General features: G+C 35.6%; 1 protein-coding gene across 3 annotated transcripts in view; it reads right to left on the minus strand.

Annotated features, from left to right (window-relative positions):
- Positions 1-2,377: 2,377 nt before the first annotated feature.
- The window catches only part of LOC150078072 (transmembrane protein 184C-like), a 146,541-nt gene continuing 136,022 nt past the window's right edge, over positions 2,378-12,896 (minus strand). For all 3 annotated transcript variants that reach the window (XM_090385285.1, XM_090385286.1, XM_090385287.1), the window contains exon 11: positions 2,378-2,827. In XM_090385285.1, the coding sequence (XP_090241411.1) occupies positions 2,586-2,827 (242 nt within the window). In that variant the 3' untranslated portion in view covers positions 2,378-2,585. The remainder of the gene's footprint in view (positions 2,828-12,896) is intronic.

The raw sequence follows: 12,896 nt of genomic DNA on the forward strand, positions 1-12,896 counted from the left end.
CAAAGAAAAAGTGGACAGTGACATACCCAAGTATACATCTGCAATTCGTCCTGTGCCTCACGGTGAAGTACTATATTTCTGAGCCACCCGACCATTTTTCTGTATACTCTGATGAACACCAACTTGATGTACACAAAGAAGTAGAGCAGCTATCTACATCAAGGGATCCACTATTTTGTTGAAACCTTTATCCTTCTGAACCACATAAGATCACAGAAAGTGAGCTTAATTAATTCATCAGGGATTTCGAACTGCCGAGGAATAAGGCAGAACGTTTGGCCTTGAGGCTACAACAGTAGAATCTTCTGGATCATTCTGTGAAAGTGACATTTCTTAATAGAATATTACATGATAGAATAAATTCTATCAAACAGAAGGTGAACTCATTTTTTCAAAATATGTCGGTCTAACTGCAGCAATGAATATGAGGCATGTTCCAGAAGAATGGCAACTATAGACACTTCTAAGGTTAGCCTTAAGGATATGTTATTACACAGTGGAAATATGCTGCCTTCAATACCTCTTGTGTATGTGGCCACAAAAAAGAAACATGGAGACATCCTCTTAGGTGTACACTGTCAGTAGTATGATTGGCAGATATATGGTGATTTAAAGGTAATCACCATTTTATTAGGACTCTACAAAACGGTTACACTAAAGATTGTTGCTTTCTCTGTGAGTGGGATAGTTGTGCAAAGGATATGTACTGAGAAGAGTTGGTCTCAACAAAAATCATTACCACGCAGAATGAAGAAAGTAGCATTTGAACCTCTGGTAGATCCAAATAAAGTTTTGCTTCCACCACTTCAAAGTGGGGCTCATGAAAAATTTCGTGAAGGCTTTGGAAGTGAACGGTCCTGCATTCACATACTTGTAAGAGAAATTCCTAAGACTTACTACAGAGAAGATTAAGGCAGGCATTTTCATTGGTCCACAAATAAGGCAACTTTTCAAAGATGAACAGTTCAAACGTGTCCTTTGTGATAACGAGAAATCAGCGTGGAAAGCCTTTCGAAATGTTTTGACTGTTTTTTTAGGAAATGTTAAATCTGCAACTTTTGGAAGATATCATTATGTCTTATGAAAAACTGGGGTGCAACATGTCATTGAAGATGCATTTTTTGCACTCACACCTGGATTTCTTCCCACCAAACTGTGGTGCAGTCAGCGAGGAAAATGGTGAGCACTTCCAACAAGACATCGCAGCAATGGAACAAAGATACAAAAGCAAACGGAGTGCCACTATGTTAGCTGATTATTGTTGGATGGTGAAAAGGGATGCTCCCAAAGCTGAATACAAGTGAAAGGTGAAAAGGTCCTGTTTGATACAGATGTGTTCGTAGCTACATCTTACTGCTGTTTAAATAAAAAAAATACCTTTTATAAATATAAAAAATTACTCTTTTCGAAAACAAGAGCCAATCTGCCATTTTAAGCACTATTTCCATGTTTCTAAAATCTATAAAGTAAACTTACTTTCAAGCATATAACAAGATATAACCCAAAATTTTTTTGTTCTGTGTTGTCAAACATTGCAGATTGGATAATGTTTGCTCATTTAGTTTGGAATTGGACGGTTTAGCGTGTCAACGAGAACCAGATGGTACAAAAAGCAATACTGCAGCATGCTGTTTATAAATGGCAACATTTCTGGAATTTTAAGCAATGGAGGGGGATTTATAATTACAGTCTGATGGTACAATTTAAATATCCCTCCCCATGAATAAGTAGTTCCTTTGCAACTAAGACTTAGACATGTGCAAATTAATACCTCATAAAATACATTTTTTTTTTATACCTTAGTTGCCCTTGTCATAAAACAACAACAATAGCATTTTTACAGTTCATGTGGACAGTGCCAGGAAGGACATTAAACTTCTAGTTAAACTTCTAAGGGTAATTTCAATGTTTGCTTATTCTCAAAAATTACATGCAACAAATATTTTATAGAGAAAACCTCAGTTTATTTTTCAAAAGAGGTTGTCTAGACTGTAAAATGTTCTGCATCATTTAAAAAGCCAATTATTTAATAAACATCAAAAGCAGAAAATTATTTAACATTCAGCAAAAACAACAGTGTATTAACAAAAAATTTCTCTTCAGTCATTTCAAATGTATTTCCTAATATATTCAAACATACATTGTGTATTTTACATCTTTGAATTTCAAATATTCATAATTAGAAAAATTTTCTTTTCAATTCAAAGGCACCAAAACATTTTCAGTCACAAATGTTTTTTGAATGCAACTTGGAACAAATACTTTGGTTATAATTTAATATTTAAAAAAAAAAAGTGATATTTCTAGTGACTTAATTATTAAACAGTAATTTAACATTTTCTTCACTTGATATCAAGCTATACATAAACTTTAAAAGATAATCTACAAATAGTGTCCTTACAACTAAGTACACATAAAAACTACCACGGGTCCCAGTACAAATCTCCAGCTGAACTGTATTTTTGTTTTTTATGATACATGTGTATAAGAATATCAATATCAAATTGTATAATTTGCTTCATCCTACAGAACAGTGAGAAATATACAATTATATATATTTTTACAGATTAGCTAACAGTAAATTTTCACTGTATTTCAGAGCTGAGATCTACAATGTCCTCATTTGTTTCACACCCAGAGCACTGTTTTGGAGATGCAATTTTGGCATCTGTAATAGAGTGTGTACTGTTATTTACAATACTGTCATAACTTCCTATTACTGACTGTGACCTTGTCAGTTCCTCACCAGGTGGTGAAACTAAAAGGCATCTTTCTTCATCTTTAATTGCTATGTTTCTTCCCGACACTGTCATTTTCATTTTTTTACCTAAGCAAAAAAAATTAGGTATTTATGTGGAGAGAGCATAATTGGCTATATCATTATAGAAATGGATCTTAAATAACTAGCTGAAGATACAAGGGGTATACAGAAGATATGAGACTGCAATAACTTGTATACAGAGGGAGCTGAGCCATTTTCCTGATTTGAATGTTGCCCACATAAGATGTAAATCAGGCCATAAGCACACAATTGCACAGATGTGACAAACCATATGAAATACTGGAACTGACACACTACAGTCTGTGCATCTGATGCATTGAATTCTCATGAATAAGAAACCCCAACTTTAGTAGAAGTCAATATGACTCTCTTTGAATTTTTTTGAAAATACTAATAATAAATGGTTCAAAGAGAACAATAAAAAAGTAGCAATCTTCAGCCCTTGTTTATAATGCAAGTGAATGCATAATGTAGGCTTCTGGGACCATGGAAGAAAAGGAAACTGTACATGTAGAAGTGCAATAAAATTTTATCAAATTAGACTGATACAATTACAACATATAAAAACAGGCTGTCCAAAAAGCACTGTGTGTGGAGAGAGAGGGAGAGTTTGAATTTAATGTTACTGAATTTTCAATCCACAAAATTTGATTAAAAAAATTCTGAACAAGTACCAATATATCAAGAATTTGATACCAAGTTAAGGCAGTGTTTGTTCTGCAGTAATTTTTTAGCTGTAAGCCTAAGTTTAGTGGCACTGAACATATCAGCCAAAGTGTCATATATTTTAAAAGTCGTCTCCAAGTACCATTTGGTTTAATGTATGAAAGTAAAGAATTAAACTATTACCTAGAATCCCTCTCCCCAAATAATGTGCACCTCTGTATGGAGAATTAACATTTCCCTAATAAAATACAATTTGAACACTAAAATAAAGCCAGGAGCTCTAGTGAGGCACTTTTGAATTCATGTTCCATCTCCTGCTGATTATGGCAATAACATTTGAAGAGAGAGTAATTTAAATTATGTATTGTTTTTGTTATTTTATTTTATTTTGAAGTTAGGTAAATGACATTCCACCATGCAAAGGTTAATTTCATTGGATTTCTACTTAACAGTTTTTAATTCTTTATTTTTGCATTAAATCAAATTGGATTTGAATGTGATTTTTGTTAAAATATAAGTTTTGGCTGAATTAGGATAGCCTAAAAGAGGCCTTTATTGCTATAAGAAAAACTTCTTCAAAAAAGGTACCACTTTTCATTAGGAGCAACCAACAAGGTGACTTCATTATACAGTTAATTAGTATTAGTAATGGCAAATGATGCAAGAAAGCAAGTTATTTATAAAGCATCATACAAAAAAAAACAAGACACCTCCCATTTCACATATTCATTCCCTGCAAGAGTTTGTCTACTTCTTCCTTGAATTTATTTAAGCAGTCTACTTCCAGAATAACAGATGGAAGTTTGTTCCAGCAATTAACCACCCACTGGCTAAAAGCAAATTTCCACACATCTATTCTGTACAACTGTCTTCACCCAATTTGAATTTATGACCCCCTCAATTGTGTAATCTGAGTAAGAGGAAGAATCCCATCAGCACTGAGCAAACTCAATGTTGATGGGATTCTTCCTCTTATACGCCTCAATCAGACCACCTCACAGGTGCCTAGTCTCCAGACATGGCAATTTGCAGAACTTAAGATTTTCTTGGTAAGAGCAACCCTTTGTTTCCCCCTCACTAATCTCGTTGCCCTTCTCTGTACTCATTCCAGCAGCTCCACATTATTCCTAAAATGAGGCTTCCAGACCTGTATGCAGCACTCAAGGCATGGCCTGACCATTGCCTTATACAATGAGATAATGACCTCCTTATTCTTGCTAGCAAAATTCCTATATATCAATGACAAAACCCCATGAGCAGCAATGCTCAGAGAACTTCATATCTGACTGTACAATTACCACCAAGGTCTTTTTCATTTTCCACTACCCTGACTAGTCCCACACAGTTGGTACGTTACTCTGGAGTTACTGCTACCCATATGCAGTAATTTGCATTTGTTAATGTTAAACTTCAATTGCCATTTCTAAGCCCATTTGCCTAACTTTTCTAGATCCTGTTGCAGTAGCACCATTACTATCATTAACTACCCTACCAACCTTTGTATCATCTGCAGACTTAAATATTAAGCCTGATATGCCTTCATCAATATCACTGATAAATACAGCCACTCCCTGACTTATGTAAGGATTGCGTTCTGCGGACTTAATTCGGATGTAAGTTGCAAATTTGATTAAAGGAAAAAAAAAAAAAGTTCAACGAATGTGTAAATAGAATTATTTATTCAATTTTTTTTTTATCTCATGTGTAGGAAAAGTTAAAAATGTGTACAAAATTATAAAATTTTCAAAATTATAAAATTACAAAAAGAGAGAGGAGACAGGCATGCAGCAAGTTTTACCTTTCGAGCATTGTTGCCAGAATTAACTCTCCAACTGATAAGCATGCTGCTGTGGAGATTTAGAAGGGTTTTTTCCACCACATCACAAAATTTCTCTGCAGCTGCAGAATTCGCACTGGCAACTTCACTGCATGCTTGAATGTTTTGGAAACCAGCGCGATGTTTGAACCTATTAAACCACCCATTGCTTGCCATGAACTTGGCTTGGGTTGGTTGATTGTTTGTGTTTTAATGGTGCATCAGCAACTAGGGCTATAATGCGCCAACTTGGCTTGGGATTCCCCATACTTATCCTTAATATCTCCATAATGCTTCTTGCTTTTGCTTGAATGGCCATTAGACTCGGGGGCACTTCCTTCTGAATCTGATTTTCCATCCATATTATTAATAGCTTTTCCATCTTCGATATAGAACCTGAACACTGTTTTGTGATAAATGTTGATCTTAAATGCATTGATCCTTTAACATGTTCTTTTATATGTGCACTGTCCCATAAAATAGTATTCACTGATAAAGCAGCGAGACCTAATTCTGTGCAATAGATGACGAACTTTGTCCTGCTTCATACTTCTTAATTAATCATCTTCATTTCTAAATCAATTTTGTTTCGTTTCCTACACCATTGTAATAAGTAAATAGGAATGAAGAGAAGATTCTGAAAATTTGTTTTTTATGTGATTGAAGATTTCAGTGAATGGGAACTCATTTCATTATAATACCGTAACGTAAAAACCCACAGAATTCCAGTTATCGGTATCATCGCAAATGTTATAAGATCGAGTTTACTATCCGTTTATAATAGATTGCACTGACAAAAAAGCCCAATAAACTTGAAAGTGAAAAAATTGTTTTATGGTAGTGACCTCCAGAAATGTTTTAGAAAAATATCACAAAGGCACGTTCAAAATTGATTCTTATAATGGAACGTATAACGATGAAAGTGTAGCGCAATTTCCATTACAAAAATGATCTTTTAGAGAGATATATAGCTTAGTCATATAGGGAAAATTTCAACTTCCAAGGTCTTGGAACGAATTACCAAAAAAAAAAAAAAAAAAAAAAACCGTGTTAATGAATCATATTACAATATTTTTATGATACCTCCATTTCTTCCTATGGGATGCAAAATATGTTTCCACAATTTTTTAAAGTTTGCAACGGCTGGCAAAAACTTATATAAAGTTGAATTTCCGTAAGTCGAGTATTACGTAAGCTGGGGAGTGGCTGTATTGAAAAGAACAATGGGCCCAATATTGAATCCTGGGGGTTATTATTGTTATTATTTGGTTTTTAGAAGCATTAGCAACTAAGGCCATATTGCTCTGGGGATATGCAGTGGTCATTCCCTGACCTTTCCGCATCCTCCGTATTTGGTGGCTCACGGGCTCGAACCCCGGTCTAATCAAGAAGCATGTGCTGCTCCTGCCCACCTGGCTACGGAGGCGCCGAATCCTGGGGGAATCCACTAATAACATTAGTTCACAAAGAGCAATGTCCGTTGATTACCACTTTCTGTCCTCTCCCATTCAACCATCTCTTTACCCATAGCAACAACTTGCCCTTAATTCCACACTGCTCTAATTTGTACAGCAGTCTTATGTGCAAAAGTTTTCCTGAACTCCACAAGTATATGATATCAAAATAATTTTTTTGTCCAGTTCCTTTGACCACATTGTTGTATCCAATCATATTGGCCAGACAAGATTTTTCCTTAATAAACCCAGGTTGTGTATAATTGCAGCCTTGTCTAGATGATCCTGCATTGCTTCTTTTACCAGTGACTCCATTATTTTCCTTGGAACAGAAGTTAAACTAACAGGTTCGTAATGACTCATATCACCCTTTGATCCCCTTTGTAAATTGGGGATACATTCGTGCATCTTCAGTCCATGGAGACCTCCCATGAATCCATGGATGCTATCATAATTATGGCTAAGGGTTTACTTACTTCCATTGTTGCCTCCCTTAATATAATTGGATAGATCCCATCTACCCCAAGCCTTTATGTTTAACTTCAACAATTTCACTTTCTTCTCAGTTATTACAAAATCATTCAGCTCTGTTAGTTTTATAAACTTTTGGTATCCTCTTCTCTAAAGAATTCCTTGTGTGAATGTAGATGCAAAATACTCATTCAGTTTGCCAACATCCTGAACAGAATCATCAATGGTCAAACCATCGATGTCAAGTGGATAAATTTGATTTATCTTCACATAAATGATTTTATTCATTGTAAAAATAATGTAAACTCCACTGACCTAGTGGCCATGCTGGAGTATAAACAGGAACATTTTTTTATTTGAATTTTATATTCAATATGTTTTGTGTAGTATAGGGTGTAAAAAAAGACCTGTAACTGGAAGGCAGCTTTTTTACAGACCACCTCGCGTCCAACACTCTGCTGAAACCAATCTTAAAAATTTTAATTTGTTCTTGTTTATGTGGTGCATTGGAATCTTAGGCCATACTGCACCAGTAATGTCTATACAAGTGTGTGTTCACAGGTCAATCTGTAAGTTGTGTAAATAACTGAACGTGGGGCTCTACTACCCTTCAACCAGAGACTGATCCAGCTCCAGCTGAAGAGGCCATTACAAATTTTTTTGGTCTCCAAAAGGATATGAGCCCAGACCTCTTCAAACAGGTTACAAGTGACAAAACTCCTATAGTGTCATGGAGGATGCAATCCTAGAATAAGTTTAGCTTTTAATTGCAAAAAAGAACAATAATATTTCTGAGTGTGCTACACTAATTCATTAGTCAAGTTTAATGCTGATAATTCCTGGATATTTATGAGACAGTGGGGCTGACCGGGCTAGCCGGGTGGGTAAAGTGCCTGCCTGGCAACCCAAAGGTCGCGGGTTCGATTCCCGCCTCGGGCTTGGATCAATGTACTGCAAAAACCTTGGGAGGTGCATTATGGCCACAGAAGCCTATGTGCCAACAACTACCAAAAAAAAAAAAAAAAAATGAGACAGTGGAATACATACAGGAACAATTAATATTTTATGAATGGAGTGACTAACTTGAATTTGAGATAAAATGCCAAGTTGGTTGGTTTTAAAATGCATTACTTATTTTATCTTGCACAATTACAATATTAAAAAAATTAACACTAGATTAATTGTTAAAATAAATAAAGGACAATACTGTAATGGTTTGGCTGTTATACCACAGGCTTTGACTAATTCCTGTTAAAGCCTACACCATGACAGCAATTAGTGTTGCTGGTAGCAGGGATTTCATGCCATTAATGAGTGCTAAGTCCTGATTGTAATGAAGTGCACTTTTCTGAAGAGCCATTAATTCATTAAAGTTTTGAGAAGTGGATGATGATGACTCAAAATTTCAAAGCAACCCCAAAGTATCCTACTCTAACAGGTACAGAGACCCCTCTCACTCCATGTGGAAAATATCCTCCGAGAAGAAAATTCTTCTTCCTCTTCCATGGAAGAGAGAGAGCATTATCGTCCATTAAAAAGGGGTACTAACTGTACTTCAAGAAAGTCTAATATAGGGCGCAAGGATTTTTTCCCCCCTTATATCTCAGAGCAGTTAGTTGCTCTTGCAAATACGTGCACATTTTTGTAATAATTATGCCTGCTCAGATCAATTCACCTCCTGCAAGTGATCTCTCACTCTATGAGACATATTTAAAAAGGTTTCTGGTGTACCGCTTCATTCTTTCTGTGGTCTGAAATGAATTCAAATCTTACCAAATTCTCAAAGCACTACATATTTGATGCAATTTTCCTCCATCTTTTCTATACCGTTTACACAGAACCCACTGTCTTGTTCCTCTAACTGTTCCTTAGTCACATGAATAACATCATTATTTGTCCCCAAGTTTCATTCTTTCCATGCCAGTGCAGGAAACAGGTAGTAATCTGAAAAAGGCCATACCTAAGAGAACACGGTGGGTATGACAATAATTCATAATCTAAATGACTGATTTTCTCCTTGTGACTTGGAGCAGTGTCATGCAAAGGAGGATCCCTCTGGAGAGTTTCTCATGACATTTGGTCTTAACTGCTCATGAAATTTCAGTAGCAAGAAATAATAATATTCATCCATAATTGATTTACCCTTTTGAAAGTAATCAGCAAATATCACTCCTTAGTCCAGAAAAAAAATTGATGTTATCACTTTGGTGGCTAATAAGGGACCCTTTAAAACTTCTTGCTGCAAGGAGACCCTTTGCAATGCCACTCCACGGAGTGTTGTTTGGTCTCATAATCACAGTAATGAACCCAAGTTCCACCCCATGGTTAGGTTTGACTAAGACTAACTTGTTTGAAAGTAAGGCAATTTTGCAAGAATCGTCTTTGTGTAATTCACCCTCTCCTCTCCTTTCTGGTCTGCATTTAAATCTTTTTGTACCCATTTTGCTGAAGTATTTTCCATGCTGTTCTTTGTAGACATGACAGCCTCAGTAATCCGTCCAATGATTGTTCAAAATCAGGCCACGAAATAGCATGTTTTCTACAGTTCATGTAGCTTACAGGTTGTCTAGGCTTGGGTTCACCTTCAGTGAGAAGGATCCCTTTTTGACCAGTAGCCCAAAGAGTTTTTCTGTGTTCAAATATAATTTCATAAAAATGCTATATGATGCTTGATATTGCTTTCATAATTGCCTTAGCAACAGTGGTATCCAGCTTTTTAAGTGAGGGATGTCAATTTTCCCATGCCAAAATACCATTTTCACTTGATAGTGGTAATTTAAGTGGCTATGTGTAAAGGTTTTATTGAAGTTTGTTTGTGTATATTCCTACAGAACACTGGCTGAAATTGTTCTGTGCATAACACTGATTGCATACTACTTTTTTTAATGAAATGAAACAGAGCCATGTGCAGAAATTTAAAGGGGGGGGGGGAGTTTGACCCATTAAAGGGAAGGTTGTATTCTATTACATTAAAAGAATTCTATGTGACCAAAAACGATGCATATAGATGAAAACAAGTAAGTGATCAAATCTAATTATCCATAATGAACATGAAACCGCCTAAACCAAAATGCTCTAAACAAAGAATTTATATTCATTTTAAAGTTAATTAACTGAAACATATATGTACAATGATAATCAATAAAACAAAAAATTCTGAGTAAACATCCAGTTATGGCAAATTTTATTTTTTCAAGTTGCTGAAACTGGATACACCAACCTCTGCAAAGTGGATACTTTCTTTTGACCTAATGGTATCTGCTTTGGAGAGGTTCTGCTGTATATAAAAAAAAAAAAAATAATAATAATAATACAGTGCAGCATTGATATACTGAGTGTATGTTTATATCCCCAAAAACAAATAGGGGATAAAAATAGTGTTCAGAAAGCACTTTCACAAATTGGCAATGGTATATATACACATCTATATCACACTACTTCCATAAAAGAAAATCAGTTACTGCAGGATGTCCAAAACTTTATGCACCTAGGGACTGGTTTTTTTCAGCACCTTTATTTTGTGGCCAAAAAATATAAATGTATATATAAAAAACAAATAATTTTTTTTCTTTATTTAATTTTATAACAATAAGTTATTTCTTGTGTGTGCACTTTATAGCTTTTAAATAACTAAGAGGAAAACTAAGATGAAGGATGAAGCTTAATATCACAAAATTTGGTGTTTGCTCTTTGTTACGTTGTTCCTCAACAACACAGACAAAGGAAAGATGTGCAGCTCAGCTCACACTACGTTCTGAAATGGTGCCAATTTCTGTTGACCTTGACTATGATGCTTGAGAAACAATCACTCATTTCATGACATCAGTCTCATTTTCCAATTACTACACTATGTATAATATTCTGGCAGTCACTGAATAGTGGGGGCGATGTGAATGTGAAAATTTAATTAAACTTTAAGAAGATAAATAAAAGTCTGGTCCTGTATAAGTGAATGAAGTGATTAAAGAAAGGACAATGAAAAAAAATGATAGTAAGCCAGTAAGTCTCCTTTCAGACAAATTTATCCTAAATAAATTACATAACTGAAGAGAATATTCAGAAGTAAAAAACTCTGCAGAACCAGCAAGACGACAGGTCTCTGTTACTGGACTAAAGCTCCCACAAACTGAAATGAATTTTGGGGGGGGGGGGAAATGGGGTTGTGCCGCCCATATAAAGGAAATGGCAAAATATACATGAGAAAATGTAGAAGTAATATTTTATATTACTTCTCCAGGCAAAAATTACTCCCTCTTTTCCTATTGCTGCACAGTATAATGTTTCTCTGATCCCCCCATCCCCTAAGTAATCCAATTACCACAGAGATTCCAAGAAAAATCATGGTACTTTATTGCACTCAAGATCATGGACATATCTGCACTTCTCCAGGCAAAAATTCCTCTCTCTTTTCCTACTACCTATCATATAGTGAACGGTACTTTACTGTGGTGACTCCATCGTAATGTGATTTGATTGTACAGTGAACCAATTGTAAAGCAGGGGGCCATTGTAATTTTAACTTTTTTTTACGTGAAACGTCGGATAATTGGGACAGCCGCTTAATCGGGCCAAAATGCACTAGTCCCGATGTGTCCCAAATAACCAGAATCGACTGTACATCTATTTCTCGTACACCAAGCAAGGGCACTAAACTTTAAAAAAAAAAAAAAAAAAATATATATATATATATATATATATATATATATATATATATATATGAAGAAGGAATGTGTGGTAAGTTTTTCAAACACTAGACGAACCTCCATTTTGTATTTTCTTTTGCTTTTTCTTTCTCTGAAACATTGAAATTTGCAAATAGTATATTTAATTCTTTTAAGACTGGTTCTACCTGCAACTTATTGTGGTTTAAGTTAAAACAACGTGAATTATCAATTAAGATATTCTTGGCATCCAATGCTTTCATGAAAATCACTAAACCATAAAGCTGTTTGTTTTGTTTTTTTTTTGGTTTTTAGGAGCATTAGCAACTAAGGCCATATTGCTCCGGAATATGCGGTGGTCATTCCCTGACCTTTCCGCATCCTCCGTATTTGGTGGTGACGGGCTCGAACCCCGGTCTAATCAAGAAGCGTGTGCTACGCACTGCTGCTCCTTCCCACCTGGCTATGGAGGCACCTAACCATAAAGCAAAGACATCACATTATCCAGTATTTGGATGACATGATATTTTTATAAAATCACAGTTAGAGTTTTTTTGTGTTGATGTAGCTTGGAACACCATGGGCTTTGTGATTGCTAGTCTTGTTGGTGCACAGAAACTGAGTCAATCTGCAACTCCACTAATCAATTGGAGCTCTCTGACTTCCTCTCTTTGCAACTTGACTTTCTCCAGTCCAACTTTCCTAACAGTGAGGTAATTTTCCTTGGAGATTTTAATGTTCACCACTCCAGCTGGCTTCCGTTTTCTAGTCACACCGACCCAGCAGGTCGAGATGCTGAGGCTTTTGCAATTACTAATGACCTAGCACAGATTGTTCGTTTACGTACAAGAATACTGGACAATCCTAATCATACAGCCAATACGCTTGATCTTTTTCTCACAAACAACCCTTCTAAGTACACGGTCGAAGTGAGAGGTCCTTTAAGCACTTCAGACCACAACTTGGTGATTGTCTCTTCTCCAATGGAATCTTTATCTCATGGCTATTCCCAACCTCGTGTTGTTTGGCATTACAAGAACGCAAAA

Source organism: Mastigoproctus giganteus, chromosome 11, assembly GCF_048544385.1.
Source record: "Mastigoproctus giganteus isolate SK-2022 chromosome 11, ASM4854438v1, whole genome shotgun sequence".
Classification (NCBI taxonomy): Eukaryota; Metazoa; Arthropoda; class Arachnida; order Uropygi; family Thelyphonidae; genus Mastigoproctus; species Mastigoproctus giganteus.